Here is a 21,038-nt window from a genome sequence, read left to right as displayed (position 1 = left end):
GCCACTTTGTCTGGGAAGTAAGTCCAAGACCAGGAGAAGGGGCGATGGGCATGTTGGAGGTTGGGTTGCTAGAAGCTGAGCAGTCTGTGATTGAGGGAGAGGTGGGGAGTCCAAGATGGATTTGTCTAAAAGTTACCGATTCCAGTGCCAACAAGTCCTTTCCACATTGTGTACCTGTTAATTAATAAACCCTCTGTTTTACCATGTTGGCTGGGAGTTATACAGCCCTTTGGCTTCCCTAGGAGCCACAGACAGGTGGACTCACTGCAGGGATGCTAAATTCCCCAAGGTCAGACACAGGAAGGCCAAGACCACTTAGGCTTTTTTGCCCTGGTAACAGTGTGAGGGGAGACATACCTTACCAAGGTTTTGACTGGCTTTGTAGAGAGCAGTTTTAGAGCATTAGCCTGGTGACTCTGTAACAGACTATTGATTATTCACTCCATAGGGACTAAGATTACAGAAGTCTTTAGATTCCTTGTGTGTGTGTGTGTGTGTGTGTATGTGTGTGTGTGTGTGTGTGTATATATATATATATATATATATATATATATATATATATATATATACACACTATGATTACAATTTTGAATTAATCATTTTATACGTTCAGGAACATTCTGGTGTTTTTGTGTTGATTAGGTTACATTAAGCCATATTTATCCTTCCATGTATTACATATTGTCCCCATATGATGTATGGCATCTTAAAGCACATTTATGTTAGGGTACTTTTGTTTGGATACTTTAAATACAGATTTATTACCATACCCCAGTAAACATGTATTCTATGTGCACCAATTACATCTTTATTGACACATTTTTATATTCTCAGGGATGTTATACAATTTTACAGTTGATGATATATTTATGACTAGAATTTTAGTTTAACTTATAAACCCAAGCCTTTTGAATTATGTATTCCAATGGTGTTGGTGTGTCTGAGGAGTTTTTTTTTAATGTGGCATATGTGGGTCCCACAATTCCCCAGTTTTGGTATTCATTGCTTGGGATACGTTGGCCCCCAATGCATATGCACCATTTGTTACACTTGAGGTCCCCAAACACCTTTTGTTAGTTGGCTTAATTCCCTCTTAACTACTAAAGAATTTTTTCCTGAAGCTTCTTGCCACCTTTTTGTTAATATCTTGGATGTTAATCCCTGTACCCACACAGAAATAAATGCCTTATTTGGTACATGAAATGTCCACATTCCCTGAGTGTCTTTTATGGCCTCAAAGGGAATGGCAGATTCTGTTACCAGAGAGTGCCAGATTTCCCCATCTTCCACATTCTTCCTTCTTATCCCATTTACTGGGTTTATCAATTTGATATTACTTTGAGTTGTGGAGAGCTTTTGTACCAGAAAATCAGTTACCCGGATAGAAATTTTTTTATTCCCTTTTACTTTGCTTTCTTTTAGCCCTGTTTTTTAAAACGTTGCTAGAGTAAACATTATCAGGGAAACAACTTTAACATGACTTTTGTACAGGACATTTTGCAGAGGTTGGCTTCAAGTTGTTGCCCACAGTAAGGTTTATTTTGGCTAGGACTTTGAATAAATCTGCACTGTTATCTATCCCAATACTGGAATTTACACTTTCCAAAAGCGTTTTTTTTTTTAAACATTTCCCTCCTCAGAGAATTAAACTTGGAGGCTATTTTCAGATTTTGAGATTTTCCTAAACTGATAATGCATCAAAAGCAGGAAGCCTACTACACACCCAGTAAGGCCGCTGGGGTGTTCCAAGGTGCTAAGAAGATCTTAATTATCAAGAAGAATAAAGCCAATATAGAAGAACTAAAGAAACTTGCATTTACCTTTTACAGTTAAGAAATTATAGTAAAGATTAGTTTACTAGAATTCTTTGAGAGGACTAACAAGAATATAGACAAGGTGACTTAGTGAACATAGTGTACTCAGATCTTCAGAAAGTCTTTGAACCCTTACGGAAGGTTTTTAGGCAAGGTGAGCAGTTACAGGATAAGAGAGAAAGTTCTTTATGGATCAATAACTGGTTAAAAGATAAGAGACAAAAGGCAAGAATAACTGTTAGTTTTTAGAATGGAGAGAGGTAAACAGTAGTGTTTCCAGGGTCTGTACAGGAAAAAGGTAATACTGTTAAATGATCTATATACTAAAAAGGCAAACAATGAAGTGGCAAAAATTTTCAGATGACACACAACCTCAAGATAGTCAAGTCCAAAACGGACTTTAAAGAGTTGCAAAGGGATTTTACAAAAGTGGGTGACTAAGCAGATGAAATTCAGTGCTGACAAATGCAAAGTAATACACATTGGGATAACTTAATTCCAACTATACATATAAAAGAATGGGGTTTAAATTAGCTGCTACCACCAAAAAGAGAAAAGATTCTGAAATCTTTGTGCATAGATCCCTAAAAACATTCACTTAATGTGCAACAGCCTTATCGGGGGGAGGGGAAGCATGGGGGGGGAAAGCAACAATAATCAGGGATCTGGAACAACTTTATATAAGAAAAGATTACCAAGACTAGGACTTTCCAACTTGGAAAAGAGACAGTTAAAGAGGGAATACAATAGAGATCTATGAAATCCTGACTGTTGAGAAAGTAAATAAGAAAGTGTTATTTACTTCTTCTTTTATAACAAAAGAACTAGGGGTTATCAATTAAGATTGCTAAGCAGCAGGTTTAAAATAAATAAAAGGAAATAAATACAGGAAAATTTAACCTGTGGAACTTCTTGTCAGAAAATGTTGTAAAGGCCAAGACTATACAAGGTGTTTTTTTGTTGTTGTAAAAGAGAATTTCATAAAGGCTATTAGCCAACATGGGCAGGGATGGTGTCCCTGGCCTTTGTTTGCCAGAAGCTGGAAATGGGCTGCAATGGAATCATTGCCTGTTCTGTTGATTTTTCTCTGAAACACCTGGCATTGGTCATTGTTAAAAGACAGGACACTTGGCTAGATGGCTCTTTAGTTTGACCCAGCATGTTTTTATGCTTATGCCCCTAAAAAGGGTGCTCATTGTATTGAAATGTGCGTAATTTAACAATCTTCTGGCTTATTCTTCAGATGGAATCCTGTAGCACAGATAGGTCTAGTAATCACATTGCCAACAATCCATAGCAAATTTCACAGCATACTTCTTGCTTCCATAAATTTATAACCTGCAAAAACATAAGCAACAAAAACAAAACACACAAGGCCTCTGACTGGATCTTGTAGGTTAGTACATACTGTGCATTCATTTCTGAAAATTGTTATATTTAGTCCCTTAGCAGGTATAAGTGGATTTGATCAGAATTTTTTACACGTCTCTATCTGGAGTGGTTACTAAAACTGCCATGGGACTGGCCATATACTTATTTGTTAACTGGAAAGGGTTTCCTTTATATAGAGATTATTTTACCTTTGTTTACCAATTTTAAGCATTACTGTGTTTTCTATTTTTCATCAATATTTTAATTATTTCTTTGGCTCTTCCTTTTGTTTGTGTTGATTTCTCTGTCCAAATATTTTCCAGTGTCTGTATCAAATTTGCTACCCAGATTGGCTTCTGTACCTGCTCAGGCATTTTTCTTTGGTGTTAACAGGAACTCGGGAGTTCTTTATAATTTAACCTGTTATTAATTCAAAGCGGTTAATAACATAATAAGGAAACAATTAACAAATTCAGTACACAGAATCATTTAGCGTTGGCCACTGCTCTGGCCATTATAGTTGGAAAGTTGGCTACAACAAGAGTAGGTTTACAATTCTATTTCTATAATCATGGCATGTCATCTGCCATCCGCTTTCCGTACAAGCCAGATTGGGGAGTTGCAGGGGCTTTGACACTTTAGTACTACCCCTTATGCTTTCAGATCCTGCAACAGGGGTATAGTTTGTTTTTTTTTTTAATGTGGGGAACAGTTTCCGCTGGATAGGAATACTGAGGAGCTGCTTTACACGTTCCCCCCCCCCCCCAACTATCTTTACCACTGCCTTTTCTTTCTAGCCCAAACCATGAGAAATTTCCCTTACTCACTTATTGTTGGCAGTGCCACAGCTGCCATAGCTTTACAGGCTCACTTTCTTAATCCTTCTGAAACAACCAGGTTATTTACAGTCTTTCTTCACAACCAGCCTTTCTGCCAAATTAATCATTCACTTTTCCAGTTGTACCATATCTACTTTTAATATAGCTTTTTCAGTTATGCTGTTACAAACCACTGTATTTATTTAAAATGCAGATTGATCTACAACCCACGGCAGGTGTTTTAATACTTAAAGTTGCCTTTGCTCCTGTATTGATTAATGTAAGGAACCATTATGTTTCCTTCTGTCCCCTCTTCCACATAAGATTTAACAATTTGTGGCGCTGTAATTTGGCTACTAACATTTATCTTTGGGGACAGGGGTTGCTAAGGGCAAGGCATTTTTACTGAAATGTGGAGCGACCCTGACAGGGAGGTGCCAATTTCATCTGAGCCAATTCCAGGGATAACAAGCCATAAGAACTTACTAGCAGATCTTCTGTACCTGTTCCCACAGCCTCAACAGCCTTAACTCCTGGCTGCAGCATTGACTGTGATCTAGTCCTTACCATCAAATAACTTAAAGCAGTTAGCAAAGTCTTCAGAGGCTGCCAATCCAAATGGGCCATATCTGCCCCTCTTTCCTGAAGTTGAGTCCATACCTGTGCTCTCAATGATTCTCCCCCCCCCCCCCCCACAACTAAACACGTCATGTCTCCTACCATACCGTCCTTGTCCTTGTCCTTGTCCTATTTCATTACAACTACCATGTCCCATATCCATGTGGTTGGAGCCATTATAGCCTGTTTGATTGCTGTCGGGAGCCTCACTAATCACTTTCTGAGAAGAACTACCTTCTCCACTTACTACCCTTTCTGCCTCCTGGGCTGCTTTAATCCATTCAACCTGATCTAAATCCATCCAGGATCCTATGAACACCTTAATAGGTTTCCTTAAACCATCATAGATAAAATCTGTCTGCTGTTTCTCCTCAATTTCAGCCAGAGAGCATACCAATAAAATCTAGAACAATAAGCCATAACAGATTCTCCTTCCTTCTGATACATCAACAAAGCTGCCCTTCTCAATTCAGAGGGGGTCAGAAAGTATCAGGCTACTTCTGGATAACACCATCTTGGTCACCTTTGTTTAACTCTGCCTCAGTTTCTGCCAACAAAGCCGTTTCTTCCGTAGGGCCAGCACAAGTTATCAGTTCTCTTGAATCTTCAAGATCTAAATGTTTTCTAACCATGTATTCGAACAGCCAAGACAAACATGTTCTCTTAGTCAGAGTCCATTTGTTTAGCCAGTGCCTGTTTTTTTTTAGTTTCAGCCAGAGGATGATTTAGTTCCTCTCGTATTTGCCGTGAAGGCTGAGGCATTTTTGCTATCACTACTGGCTGGGCTGCCGGAGAGCCTGGAAGGAGTTCCTCTTTCTCTTTCACTTGTATATTTATTATTTCTGGACATTTATGAGTTAAAGCTGTTATCTGCTGAGCCTTGGTTACATTTTGTGCTATAAGTTTGCAAGTCACATTTCAGGCTTTCATTCTGCAATTTTAGTTTTTCCCATTCCTGTTCCAAACTTTCTTGCACAACATCTTGCTCCTTTACAAGCTTATCTACAGCACAATACATAGCACAGATGACAATGTGCTTCTGTTTGGGCTTTCTCGGGAGTGTAACCCTTTCAGTACCTCAGCAGCAAGTAGTCCAAAACTTTCTCATGCAGTGTGGGGACTGCATCAACCAGACATTGATCAGACCCCAACCTTTTAAACACCTGTCTTAATAAACACTCATCAAACACACCCGGAGGATTCGGAGCATCTCCCTTGTCCTCTGGTTCAACCCTTCCCTGTCTGTGTTTGAGAAACATCATCGACTCTAGGAACAACCAATACAACCCCGCTAACCGGTATATTTCCCTCTCTGCATACTGTAACTAAATCTGGTCCCCCAAGCTAAAATTAATATGTCAGAACTGATTCAGAACAATATTTAAATCAGTTGGTTAACACCAGTGATTCAGGAGACCAAGCTCCTCAAAGGCCACCAGTTCAGAAAACAGTTTGATTCAGTTTAAAGGTTTTGGGTTCCCCCCCACCCCCACTTGGACATGACAGTAACCATCCTCTGCTACTAGTGTTGGCACCAGGGGGATACTATCTCTGAAGTTCAGAGTAGCAGCCTGAATGGATCTTTAATGGCTCCCAGTGGAGCAGATTACTGTCATACCAGTGAAAAAGGTCCACAGTAATTAACTTGCATACACTGTAGTTTATTTGAGAAGGAATTACACGAACAGTAAAAGCTTACATTAAGCACAACTCCTATGTTAGGCATTAAAGAACTATACAGTAAGAGCTATACATTCCTCTTAGTGAGCCTCTTCCACAAACGTACAGAAATCGGCCCTGTGCTGGCCTCACACAATTCCTGCTTGGCAAACAGAAAAGGTGTTTCCCAAATTTTATGGATGATTTCTTCTCTCCAGATCTGGTCTCCTCAGTCCTCTGGTCTGTCTCGGATTCCCTCAAGGCAAGGCCTTGGCTGCCTGGAAACCCCTTTGGTCACAGTCTTTCTTGAGCCCATGGAGCAGAGTTTTGGCTACTTTGTCTAGCAGCGTCAATTAAGGAATTCCCCCAACAGTAATTGAATTTGCTTGATTTTTATACTTTCTTTTCAAAGGAGTCGCATGTCTTAAGCATGCCCAGTAGGCATGTGGCTACCGATTTTTACCTGACTAATACTTTAGGAGGAGACTGTAGAATGGTGCCAACTGGACATGACCGCACATTCACTCCCTTATCAGTTATTCACTTCAGCCCCCTGCATGATGAGTCAGCCCATGCTCCACTCAGGATGTTCTACACATGTTGTTTGCTTTCAAGTGGACATATTTGCTGACTCAAAGATCAGTATTGATCATACACGCAGTATGGAGCCAGTCAGTTTCACTTCTGCCATCTGCCTGATGCTAAGAGAAGGATTCTGCTCCCAGAATTCTTTCGCAGTTCAGTCATGTCAAACCATGTTCTCATGATTCTTTCAGTATGGCCACATCAATCCAGCACCATCCCAACAGTCCCCCATTCAATATTCAGTTACCAAAGATAGTCAGACAGCCTACCACTATGTCTGAACTTCCGTGTTTGTGTAATGATTAGATGGATCGATTAGGTGGCGCAGTTCAAGTACAGCTTAGTAATCCTTTCCTGTTGAAGCCCAAAAGCCCACCCATACCTTGGCCTCAGTTATGGCCACAAATCAACTTAATGCCTGGAAGGGATTTTTGGTTTTGACTTATAACCTTGGGAAATGTTCTAATTTTACATTTATTTTTTTCTGAGTTTTAGGCTCATTTCAACTTTCTGAGTTTTGCTTTGGGTTCAAGCCAGTGTAAACAGAAACAAAAGGTTCAGAAAACTCACTGTAAACCAAAACTTCAGCTCTAGACTCTGTGGAAGAGGATTTTTTCCTGTGTCAGATGTAGGATTTTCATATAAGCTGTTGCCAGGAGGGTTTCATTTTACACACAATTGTAACTTGTAACTTTAACTTTTGTCTCTCTAACATTTTGTTACAATCCTGTGCTTAGTTAGTCAAGACATGGTGTTGGCAGAGGAATGGGTAATTTCTTGTGTAATGAACAAGATGATAAGAATGTCAGGCTTTAATAATCTATGCAACACAGCCAGCATTTTTCAGGACTTCCAGTTTTAACAAGATATGCTACAACAGCAGTTCTTTTGGGAAGATGAAGCCTACAGAAACTTTATGTACATGACGACTGTATTCAAATGTTGAGGAAAAATGTCTACGAAGGCCAGATCCTCAGCTGGTGTAAATCAGTGTAGCTCCACTGAAGACAATGGAATTATACCAGTTTACACTGGCTGAGGATCTGGCTAATGAGTATAAAACATTTCATACATGGTTTTCTCACTGATGAATGGATCTATTTTAACTGGAGCTGGCACTCAGGCCAGACTTCCCCTGAAAATGAGAACTGCAGGCTCTGGCCCATTATTTTTTGTAATATAGTAGCTCTTAAAGGTCCCAGCTGAGATTGGGTCTCATTGTGCTAGTTCCTCGAAGTATTTACAAGATAATTAGAATAGAAAAAGGGTGGGGTAAAGAAGAATATCTTCACTTTATAGGTGGGGAGATGAGTCATTCAGTGGTTGACTTGCCCAAGGTCAAACAGGATCTCTGTAGCAGAGACAGGAAATGAACTCAGATCTCCTGAACCAAAAGACTATCTTCTATGGGGAATGTCATTCTATTCCATGTCTGCTCTAAGCTGTTTTTCAAAATGTGATTCAGTGAGTGATTTCAAATCTCTTGTGGTTGTTTTAAAATATCATGTATTCCAGTCATCACAGCTCTGTGATAGAGGTTTCATTTGGATTTCAAGATGGGGAGGACACGAAATCCCTCTCTAGTGGCTAGAGACTGGAAAACCTCACCCCAACCATTGGGCATGTGTAGGAATATAGGAATTGCCATACTGGATCAGACTAGTGGTCCAGGGAGCTCAGTCTCTTGTCATAGAGTCGCAGTCTACACTGGAAAATTACATCGATTTTAACAACATTCAGGGGTGTGAAAAATCCACACCCTGAGCAGCATAGTTAAGCCAACCTAAGTCCCTGTGTAGACAGCACTAGGTCAATGGAAGCATTCTTCTGTCGACATAGCTACTGCCTCTTGGGGAGGTGGATTACCTATGCTGATGGAAGAATCCCTCCCGTCAGCGTAGGTAGTGTCTACACTGAAGTGCTACAGCAGTGCAACTGTGCTGCTGTAGTGTTTTAAGTGTAGGCACAAGCTCTGAGAATGGTCAGTACAAGCTGCTTCAGAAGTTTTGAGACAGCCTGCAGTTATAGGGTAACCTGCTTGATGGAAAAATTCTTCTTAACTCCAGGTTTCAGGCATAAATCAACCTCTAACTAATGGGAGTTATCTACATCCCTTTCAAAACTTTTATTCTTTATTAATCATATAAGCTTTCAGTCTTTTTGGACTCATACCTCTGGTCTTAATACCATGACCCTGTGAAATTCATGGGCAATTTGTGCACTGTGTGCAAATGCATTTCTTTTTCATAGTTTAATCTTTCTGCGTTTCATTTTCATTGGATATTACCTTTACTGTCTCAATACCAGGCCCAGTCCATCTTTCCTATATCATTATCTACTATCTTCTTTCCTCCCTGCCACCAGAAGCTCTTCCTATCTACTTCTGTTTTCTTCAATGGGCTGCTCTCTGGTAGCCTGGGAGATAGTGCACTAGTAGCAACAGCATCAAAGCAAGTAAATCAACATCCTGATCAGGATTTGGGAAATAAATCATAACTAGAGTGCAGAGAATCACTTTTTATTTTTAAATTGTGAAATATTTTGACACTGTTTCCATTTTACCAGGTTCAAAATGGACCCGTTTTCATATTAGTACTACTTGAAATTTGTATCAAATGTTATTGAAACAGTTCCAGACATTTTTCATTTACTAAGAAGCTCCAGAATGTTGGTAAATGAACATTTTTGATTTTTTAAATGAAGTTGTGACTGCCAAAAAAAAAAAAAATTGAAAAGGCCATTTAAATAAACATTTAAATGAACATTTTAAATAAAGGCCATTTTTGACAGAAAAAAATGTTCAAAACGTGTTAATCAGTTCTAATTTATGTTGTGCCTTTCACCTATAAACCTTCAGCCAAGTGCCAGTGGCAGCACTAAGGCTCAGGTTCAATCTGTCTAGTGCTTCTTTTCTAAAATAAACAATCTTATGGCTCAAGGCTCTACTCAGCTATACTTCTACTTCTGGCACTGGGAAATTAAAATATAACCTCTCTGGTCACTTTTCCAGGTGTTTCATACCCACTCACAAGCACTCAGGAACCCTTGAGGTCATTTTTTGGGGGAAAAAGGGAAACAAAAGAAACACAATCACTTAAATATTTATATACAATAAAATGATTAAAACTCTGGAGTTTTCTCAGCCCAGCATTCCAAGTATTTGTTGTTCAGCTTGCTGAGGTCCAGAACTATTTAGTCACAAAACAATCCCCATCCATCTAAACCCCGCTCAGGGGTGCAATCAAACTTGGTGGCAGTTGGGAGATTGTGGGGAGCTCTATGCCTGTCTCTCTCAATGCAGAGAAGCCCACCACATCAGATCCTGCTCTGATGTGCAATTTTGCGACATCAGTTCTGCTCAAAGAGCCCAACAACACAATTGCAAACTGTGGCACCAATACTGGAGAGCCTTTCTCATGGGAGTAATCCGCCAGTCCTATCAGTAAGGATTACTCTTTATGGCAATTGCAGAATCGGGCCCATATACTGTACACAAGAAACCTTGCCCTTTCATAAAAACCCAACTGCCTCTTGGGTGGAACACAACATTGTTTAATAGCACACAATGATACAACAATTTATAGGAGAGGAAAGGAGAATGACCTATCCCATTAAAATGACATGGCATCTATAATATAGCAGAATGCAATTATCCAAGTTGGACTTCAGTCAGGTTGCAGGAGCTGTGAAAGTAGCAACGATTTTTAGTAACTTGAAATAAACCTGAACTGATAAATTAGAAGTTGGGTCTCAACTTTCCCAAAGTTTGGGGAGTATTCAGTTGTGGGGTTTTATATAGGCCTGGTAATTAAACAATAAAACATTGTATTTAACTTTTATGTAATTAAACAGTTTTTTTTAAACTATGATTTCTTTAATTTCCATGCCTGTGACTCTTGAAAGGGTACTAGAGACCTGTGGCTTTTATGTTTACTAATTAGAAATAGTTGAAAATGGGCATTTTTTGCTTAAAAACTGTTCCCAATTTTATTTAAAAAAAAAATTAAAATGATGGAATATTTTGGACTAGCTTTCTCTAAGAATGTCAATAACAAAATCACAATTATTAGTTCATCTAAAAGTGCAGTAATCACTGCAAACTCATTGGATTGGAATTTGAATATCTAAATACCTTGTTTTCTAAATAGTCCATTAAACTTATCATACTAATATTCAGAGTAGAAATCTCCTATTGTTTGGCTCTTTATTAGTAGGAGAGGCTTGACTTAATAGTATTTACATAGTCTCAGTTGGGTGGAGATTCAAGTAAAGACTATAAGCGTCACTATGAGATTTCCATAACGGAGTCCTAATTAATACATTTTTCTTTCTCTTTGTTGCCGCTATTAGGAAACAGCTGGAAGACTGTTGTGACCCCAGTCAGCTCTTTGCTATGACAAAACAGAACTCTCCACTGGGAAAGAACCTCTGGTTTGATGGGGAATTTTTACATTCTGTCACTATTGACAATGCAACTTACTCCCTTTTCCCACAGGTCAGTAACTGTCTTGTTCTTTTCATTTTATCCCTCTATTTCTTCTCCAGACAATAAAACTGTATATGTTAAATCAGGCTGGCTAAAAGGCTAGTTGTAAGGAATAATCTGTAACTTCACTTCTTCACGATAAATGTTTTCTTGTAATTCCTTTTTTTAGCCAGAGGCACTGCAAACCTCTGTCTCTCCGCCCCCCCATTGCATATACAGCAGAAAGACTAGCTATAGTTTGAATTCCTCCCATGGCCACTTCTCAGTATTGCCCACCCCAAAAGTTTACAGATCATGAGTCAGGACCCAAAAGATCATGAGAGTAACATAATTATGATATTTTAAAAAATGTGTTGGATCCTTTTATTTGCCTATTGGGTTTTGAGCCTTCAGGGAGCACTCAGGTTATATTTCAACCTTTTCTATTTAACCACAAGGGCTAGGAACTTGCATTAAATAAATAAAGGCTTAAATTCTCACATTTCCAGAAGCTGGAGCTTTAAATAAAACCTCAAATATGTCAAGGCTAGTGATAAAATCACAGGAGTTGGCAACACTACAAAACATACAGTGAAGAATCTTAAAGTTCTTCTTGCTTATATAGCATGCAGAGATTTGCCAATATTTTTGGCTTAAGCCTTTTTCCCCCCCATCCTCTAAAAGGATCACTTCTGGTCTATAATATTTAGACCCAGATTCACAGCTGGTCTTAACAGGAGCAGCTCCATTGAAGCCATTGGAATTTCACCCACTTACATTATTGATAATTTTAGCCCATAGCATTTAAATTTAAAGACCTTTATTTATATATAATATGGCTATATTCTAATCTCAGTTACATGGGTCTAAATCTGGAGTAACACATCAAGTTCAGAATTTGGAAGAACTGAGGTTACTTCCGATTTTCATCAGCTTGACTGAGTATAGCAGATGGACCACGGCGTTATAAAAAAAGAGATTCTGGCTATTTATTTTTCAAGGACTCAATCCTGCATTCCCTAAGAAAGCAAAATTGTCATTCAGGTCTTTAGGGCCTAAACTAGCAGTCCTTAACAACTAGCCTACAGTTACCAGAGGCTATTATTAAGGACAAATTGGAGCACAGTTTCCAAAAGAGGGTAGTGGAACAGGTGGGCATGCAGAATCCAACAATAAACAAATGAGCCACAAAAAACAGAAATTTGCACTTTCAAATTGGGTATTTGTGCAGCTACCTAACTGCTTACAAGCACAAACATGGTGTTTGCAAATATAATGGGTGTACATACATTGTGTTTTGCAGCTGTAACTTAGATTTCTGCATTTTAAAATTTGGCAATTGATTTTTATTCTCTTACGAAAAAGTATATTTATTGATAAATTGATTTCCTGTGTAAATGAAACCCCAGAGATCTTTCTTTCCTCTTAAGTAATACTGAAGTGCAAAAATTGTCTTGTGGTCAAATATTTGTTTTAAATTGATGGAGGAATTTACTAAACTGCTGAGTAACATTTTCTGTTTTAAATAGTACAAAAGAGATTAAGAACCCCTTAGGATCAATTCGAGTGATATATTTGGAGTTAGGGATCTATGAACCTTCTGAGCTAAGCATGATCCAGCAGCACAATTAAATGTGCTTAATTTTATGAATGTGAGTAATCCAGTTGAAGTCACTAAGACTGAAAAACATGTGTAAATACTTTCCTGGGTAGAGGCCTATGTTTGTGAGTTGAACCCTGTGATTTCATTTGCAAGAGGCTGGCCATCAACCAGTGCCTCCAAATTCTCTTAGACGTTAGTTTGACAACTCAGATCTCCAAGGGAACACTCTACTTCTCCCAGAAAGCCTCTTTTCTTCCTCTAGTTGCTCCTGGTCCTATGACCTCCTATGTGTAATTACTTTCTTCACTGGGATCCTTTTGGGGCCACCTCCTCATTTCTGTTGCAGGTAGGGCACCATCAGTGTATGAGGCCTTCAACCTCAGGACTTGCTGAAGAATTCTGGTTCCCCTGCAAAGTCAAAGAGCCAAATTGTGTGTTACTTACCATAGTTAGTATTTGCTCCACAAATAGTTCCACGAAGTTAATGGGACTTCTTGTGGAATAAGGAGCTATTCATCCTGAGTAAAGTTGATCCACAGTATCAGAATCTGGTCTTTAAAGTTTGACCTGATAGTCACATTACAAAGCTTCTCTATTGTGCCAGTTCTGTTTTTTGTTTTTGTTTTTGTTGTTTTCTGGTGGAGAGGGATGGATTAATAGAATGGGGTGAGGAGAGAGTTTTGGTTAGGGGGTATCATAAAGGTAATTCATTTTGGGACTTTGGCCTCATGATACTGTCTATGGTTTTGTTATTGATAAATGTCGCATTTGTAACCAGAATGGATGGGTGTATTTTAAATAGGATGAAATTAGTAAATATAACAAATGATTAATTTTCCCCATAAAGACTTACAGTGAAATCTTGACTGTATTGAAATCAATGGCAAAACTGCCATTGATTTAAGGGGGCTGGGATTTCACCCTCAATGCCGACTTCTACTTACCGGTTATTCACTTCTTGGCAACTCTCTCTTTTCTGGGACTCTACTGTTTAAATTACAAAATACAAAGCACAGCCCACCATGTGATTTGAAAAATGAATAACAGCCTCGATTGATTGGATTTTTTTGTTGTTGTTTGGTTGTTTAAATTTATTTTTGGTCTGGAGAATATGTTGGGGAGGGGGTGGAGTGGGGGAAGAAAACTATGAATTGAATTCTGAATGCCCATAGAACTTGTAACATTGATCTAAGGTTGTTACATATTTTACTGAATTAATAAACAAATTGTATTTTTAGACAGTTTATTATATTGACTTCTCTCATTCTTTGGTGCAGAGAGATTGTAAATTGCTATGCAATCAAATTAAGACATCAATACATTCCTGGATAGGTCAGCTTGATTTTAGACATACTCGTTTCTGTCAGTAATGGTGCAAGCAGTTTGAATGTGAACCATTTTGCATTGTTAAGTCTTCTAAGTTGTGCTGAATCTTCATAGCTTTCTTCATTTAAAAAAAAATGCTAATTTTGCAGCCATTACAATTACACTTTTTTTTTTGAACATTTCAAAAAAGATAGCCATATTGATTCTAAACTTATGTCTAGCAGAGCTGGGTGCAGAGGCAATTCCCTTTCGTGGAAAATTTAGATATATTCAAATTTGGGTCTATTATGATTCAGAAAACCTAAAATTTCAAATTTCTCCATCAAAGGGAATGGAGCCTTGCCAATGTGTCAGTCTGCCTAGTTGACAGCCCTGGAACCATGGTCTCAGGAAGCCCTTGGAGCTTGGGTTGCCAAGGGTCTGAGTTTGGGAACTGGGGCTCCTAGCTCCCCAGAGCCAGCTACATGGGCTGCTGAGGAGCTGGGAGTCTGGAAGCCAATGTTACTGAGGATACTGTCAGGTGAACCAATAGGAAACCAGGCTGATGGAAACCCTGGCAGGCAGGGATCCATCAGACCTCTTCCTTGGTTCTTTTGGAATTCTGCTGAAATCAAATCCTCTCCATGTGACATTTTGATGAATCAACAATTTCTGGCCAAAAATGTTTCATTGGAGTTTTTCTGACCAACTTTGATATCTACATCAAGTCTACAGATGTTTAAGTATAGTCTCACCCAGTAAGCATACCATAATAGGAAAGGAGGAAGAAAAACTAAAGGAAAACATAGAGCAACAAAACTCACAACTCTGGCAACATCTGTAACTTGGTTTGCTGTCCCTGTGCATTTTAACACAGAGGAATTTCATAAACCTTTATCAGGTGAAACCCCACTAGACTTAAAAGCCTAGGAAGGTTTGTTTATAGTGAATTCATAAAGTATTTGTCTAGCTTCATATTTCAGGCAAAACCTTGGACTAAACACTTCAAACCCCTACTTTGAAGAATGACATCAATTATGAAAATTGCTTGCCAGTTGCTAGTGAGCTAAAGATGCATATTCCTTTCAGAAGTGTTCAAAAGCTTAACAACAAACCGCTTTATAAGATATGGGTAATACTCTGAAATGCTCAGCAGATATAGCAGGAACGTAAATGACCACAGCTATTTTGATATAATCTGAGAAATATTTCCTCCAGGATGAATAAAAACACTCCATCACCATCCATCTGCTGTGCTAAGCCATTCTGGGCTAGCAGAAGACTTCATTCCTGAAATCATCACGCAGTCATTGGTTTGCAGTTGGAACTAACTCACAGCCCCATTAGGGAACTTTCCAGACTTGATGGAATAGAATAAACTGAATTTTATTGATTACATGTATACACAGATGCATATATAATGTACATACACACAAAATAAAATGCATAAAAATTAAGCAGTAGTGGGATACTGATATAATATAATTTAAATGCTCTCAGGCCATTTATATAAAAATTATTGTATTACAGAAAAACATTCTACCAGTCAAGTTAGGTAATACCTGTAGACAAATGCATCCCTGGAACTGGTCTAAGATTTTCCAGTGCCCATTTCTGAAAAAGTTGGCCTAATCTTCTTTTTGCACTATGGGCCAAGCCTTTGGCCTGAAAAGTGGGGTTGGACTTTGATGATGAGGGTAGGAATGGGCAGGAGTCATACCTACATAGAACAAGCAGTTGCAGTGCTGATCTTCAAAGGCTATGACACTCTAGCCCATTAGCTGAAATGACCCTCTGTATGTCTGTTCTGTGGCAGGACAGAGGACCACAGCAGGTCCTACAAAGCTTGGGTGGCTTTGTACTTGGAGGCCAGCTTTCCACTGCTGAGCCAGATTGGCTAAAGAAGGAAGAGAAGGAGGGTGAAGTTGAGCAGCTATTTGTGGTTGATCTTTTCCTGGAGCAGCTTCATGTGGTGCAGTACCATTTCTAGAATCAGAAAATTAATGGTGACTATTGAATAGTGTTGCCATCCTGGGATAGCCAGCAGTGGCAGCAGAATTTCAGGATGACAAAGGGCACTTCATTAGAAATTTGTGTAGAGCTCACCCGAGATCTGCAGCTGCATCACACCAATATGACAGCTCTCTTCCACATGGAGAAACATGTGACCATTGCCATCTGGTAGGTCACCAGTCCTAACTGCTGCTGGTCAGAAGCTACCCAGTTTGGTAGATAGACTATTGATGCTATTGTCATGGATGTGTGCACTGCTCTAAAGAAGGTGATGTGACACTGGTCATAAAGCTTGGCAATGCACAGGATATTACTGGTGGCTTTGCATGAGTAGGGTTTCCAAATTGTATTGGGGTCACTGATGGACCCATGTGCCTATTCTCTGCCCTCCACACACAACCTCAGCGTTTATAAACAGAAAGGTGCTCCATGGTGCTCCAAAACCTGGCTAATCACCATGACAGGTTTATTAATATTAATGTGTGGTGGTCTGGAAAGGTCCTTGATGTTAGGATTGTTCAAAACTCATGTCTGTTTTCTCTAATGAAAAATGGAACTTTTGCTCTCAAGATCACTATGGACATTAATTATGAAGCCTTTTACAGAGCAGTTGGATAGAAGAAAGGACAAAGGCTGTTATGTAGGGAAGAGATCCTGGCTTTCCAAAGTTCTCCCCATTCTCAGAGTCCTGGTCACACTTGCGGTCCATGATCTCATCAATGCCTATGGCACTGTCACACCTGTGCAGCTCCTCCAACATTGGCTGGAGGATTGAAGTCTCATTCCATGGCAGAAAAATGGTTCATATAACCAGTCATTCGTAAGGTGGTTATTCATAAAGTTGGGGTTCTGTTGTAGCAGAAAATTCTCAAAGCCAGGCTACAGCAGGGACGAGACTGGAAGTATTGGTTGATCAAAAACCCTTGTATGCGTTGTCTTGATTAGGTTTGTAAAAACTTAGTCAGATGACCTGCTTAGTCATAGTATATTTGTTTGCTACTGTTCCTCTGGAACTTATCTGCAACAATGCACATGCCAAATTGGGTAAACTCAGTTAATGCAAATACATAAATAGATATTGATCTTTCCAAATACAATCGAGGTGGCAGAGGGGTGTGGGGGGGGGAGAGGGGGGAATCAGGCTGAAAAGTGTCAAGTTGGCCAAAAGGCAAAGAATGATAAGATTAAACCTAGGCCCACAACACCATGTTCTGTTGTGTGTAATGCAGATTTGTAAAGCAGTTATGGAGAGTGACTTGTGTTGATCGTTTTCTTTCCTATGTAACATAAGTGTCCTCCCATCAGCTATGAGTTTGGTGTTTCTGCTGTGTTGGTGTATTTACTAGACAGCTCATATGCCCTCAGCATTCTAAATACTGGAAGTCAGTCCCGTCCCTGTTACCAGTCTGTGCTGGCTTAAAACCTAAAGTTTATAACAACTAATCTCCTGAATCCCCCACTCTCTTGAATGCTGTTGTGAGCACATTGTTTTGGAATGTGCTTTGAGATTCTCCCCCGCACCCCTTAGAGGCCCTGTTCTCGTAGATGCAAAGTTTCCTTTCCTTCTACTTCATGAGTGATGGAGGAGGTCTGGTACATGGAGTCCTTGAGGTGGAGCATGCCCCCCCCCCAAAAAACCTCCATAGCACTTTACAAAAGCGCTCAAGGGGACGTGCTGTGCTCATTGAACCTGAGCCCCAACTACACACTGAATTCAAACCCTACCGTTGGCTGAATTTTGTGAGTGATCAGTGGACAATCTCCCTTTGTCAAGGGGCTGAGGTTCATACTTTTGGGCAATGTGCCCTGAGTAGTACAGCTAAGACATAAGGGCCACTGTTTACAACAAGATAATGCATGCAAATGATTGCTGGGCATGTTGCTACTTTGAGTGTTTTGATTTTTTTTTAACATGGTTTGGGAAGTAGCTTCCAGTAGCACAGCTAATTTAGAAAGTTCTGAGTATTTCAAGCTACACTATGGCTCTGAATACTGCAATGCTGTGCATGGTGCCTCAGCAGTGGACAAACAAATTTGCCGGTGAGGAATTTCCCTAACTAAAGTTTCCAAAGCAAATATGGGAATATAGCAAACACTGACTCGTCAAAGTGAAACAGTGCTGCACTTTGTTGAGATGGGGAAGACTCTGTGGAAGCCCATTTGATGTCAGTCATGGAGTAGCTCGTGTGGTGCCCTCTGGAGACTGAACTCCAGTCATACTCCTTAACTGTGCATTCAAATCCTGTACTGCAGGGAAGTGATCACATGTGGAGATCAACTTATGCCCCAAAAGTGTGCCATTGTCAAGAATAATACAGCTTCCCTCTCCTCCTTAAACATACGTCCATTCCTGATATAGCATTCCCACCACAGGCGCTGACTTTTGTTTTTGCCAATGGGTGCTCCTCTCTACCCCCGCCCCCCATGAAAGTGGTGGGTAGGGCCTCAGAGTGGGGGCAGGGCCCTGGTCCTGGCACTGGGGTGCACCAAAGATTAATCTGGCCTTGTGGGTGCTGAGTACTCCATTATTTTTTTCGGTAGGTACTTGAGCCACAGAGCACCCAAATTGCCTATGGTTCCCACCTAAAACAAACAACCCCCACACATCCTCTCTAGTCCTCACAGGAGTGAGGTGGTGGGGGATGTGCAGGAGGGGCACAGAGGAGTTAGGCATTGTGTGTGGACTATAGGTAGGGTAGGTCTTTCAGGGCCACATGTTACAAATGTGTCAAAGACTTTGTGCTTTATTCTAGCTGAGTTTGTAGACTTCAAAATGGTTGTGAAGATTCCTTTTGGCTATGGAGGTGTTGGTAAGGGTGTAAGGGGGCACACGCCATGCCCCTTCGGTCCGGTCCTTCTCCCCCTCTTCTCAGGAACACTTCAGACTGGTGCAACACCCATGCTCTTTATTTGTGAACAAGTCCCCACCACTGGTTTCCGACTATATACAGGCTTTTTACAACAGCTTGGCCTGCCTGACTAGCAACAGACTAGGAGACTCCCACCTTCTTCTGAGCCTGACCTTCCCCTCCTGGTCTTCCCTTCTTGCACTCACTTCCTCCCAGCCTTATAGCTCCTGCTAGCCTGATGCCAGCCTCGTTATCTACCCAGCCCCAATCCAATCCCCCTGATAGGGGCTGGAGTGGCAGGAGCTGATTAAGGCCTCCAGCAACACCCTGCCACAGAATGGTAATATGGACACAGTTCATTTGCAAGATTATATGGTGGTTCTTGAGAATGCCCGTGTCTTTTTGCATAAGGAGGGTGTGAGGTCTGCTATAAGAAGGTTTGGGAGCGGATCTGCTGCACTATGACTCAAGGATGTGACTGATGTAATCCAGCATGATTGATTCAGGGTTACTATAGCAGGCATTGCTCTGGTCTGATGTAGGGAAGGGCCATGTTGCAGCTGGTGAAAGCAGCTGCAAACTACTTCTGTGAGGTGACTTATGCATCCAAATTGCTTCTGTACTGACAGAAATGCTGTGAAACATGGTGACAGGAGATGACTTCTTCAGTGTCACAGGATTTCACCTTGTTGGGTGAAAGATCTTTACCTAAACAGGTTTCTTAACTATGTTCAGTTCCACAGACTTCAACACCCTCTCTGACCTTGGTTGAAGGACTCATCTTTCTCTCTTTGCAAGAGCTCTGGTCTCTTGGGCCTGTCTAGTGACGAATGCTAAAGAGTGTCTCTTTGCTCATATCTTCCAAAGTTCAGTAGCTTTGTTTCAAGAGGCATGATGACCTCATGGTGCTTTTCCCTTCCTGTTGTCTTCCTATCCCCCCGCTGACTTCTGTATAAATGGAGCTTCCATTATTTCTGGTCATACCATGCTTAATTTACAGAGGAGACAGATAGCTTGACATTCCCTCCTGTACAGCCTAATATCTGTGAATATCCATAACTCCTTATATAGTTAATACATATATTTCACAATGATATTAATCACAAGTATCAGCTTTCAGAAGAAACCTCTATACAGTCTTATAATACAGTAGTAGTAAATAAAATCATATTCAATTACTTATTTACAGGGCTATCAATCGCAGTTAATGCATGCAATTATTGCAAAACAAATTCACCTCATGCAAGTACTGCAATGCAATCTCTTTATTGTGAAAGTGCAACTTACAAAAGTAGAATTATTTGTTTTGTTTGAGTGCAATCATGTAAAAAAATGTCAAACTTTAGCACCTACAGGTCAAAGCATGAAGGGGCATACGAATGTTTACCACATCTGGCATGTAAATACTTTGCAGCGCTGGCTATAACAGTGCCATGCAAACATCTGTTCTCATGTTCAAGTGACATTGTAAATAAGAAGCAGGCAGCAGTATCTCCTGCAAATGTAAACAAACTTGTTTGTCTTAGTGATTGGCTGAACAAGAAGTAGGACTGAATGGACTTGTATGAGGTGAATTGAAAAGTACTATTTCTTTATCTTTTTTTACAATGCAAATATTTGTAATCCAAAATAGTAGTATAAAGTGAGCGCTGTACAGTTTGTATTCTGTGTTGTAACTGAAATCAGTATGTTTAAAAATATAGAAAAAACATCCTAAATATTTTCTAATAAATTTAAATTGGTATTCTGTTGTTGTTGTTCACTGGTTCGATTAAAACGGCAATCTTAACTATTTTTTTAATCTCAACTAATTGCAACTGTCAAAAAATCATTTGACAGCGTTACTTATTACTTGAAGTTCAGCCTTCCCTGTCGTTACAGACCAATAAATCTTTGGAATGTAGTATTTGAGAAGTAAAATGGAGCCCAGGCTTCTGT

General features: G+C 39.9%; 1 protein-coding gene across 1 annotated transcript in view; it reads left to right on the top strand.

Moving 5' to 3' along the window:
• ST8SIA1 (ST8 alpha-N-acetyl-neuraminide alpha-2,8-sialyltransferase 1) overlaps positions 1-21,038 on the top strand; it is a 172,654-nt gene that overhangs the window by 62,607 nt on the left and 89,009 nt on the right. Inside the window, 1 exon segment of the mRNA XM_038388127.2 lies at positions 11,216-11,360. Within this exon segment, the coding sequence (XP_038244055.2) occupies positions 11,216-11,360 (145 nt within the window).

The sequence above is a fragment of the Dermochelys coriacea genome, chromosome 1 (genome assembly GCF_009764565.3).
Source record: "Dermochelys coriacea isolate rDerCor1 chromosome 1, rDerCor1.pri.v4, whole genome shotgun sequence".
NCBI classification, from domain to species: domain Eukaryota; kingdom Metazoa; phylum Chordata; order Testudines; family Dermochelyidae; genus Dermochelys; species Dermochelys coriacea.
The sequence above is the reverse complement of the archived record's forward strand: the minus strand, read 5'-3'. Positions and strand labels throughout refer to the sequence as shown.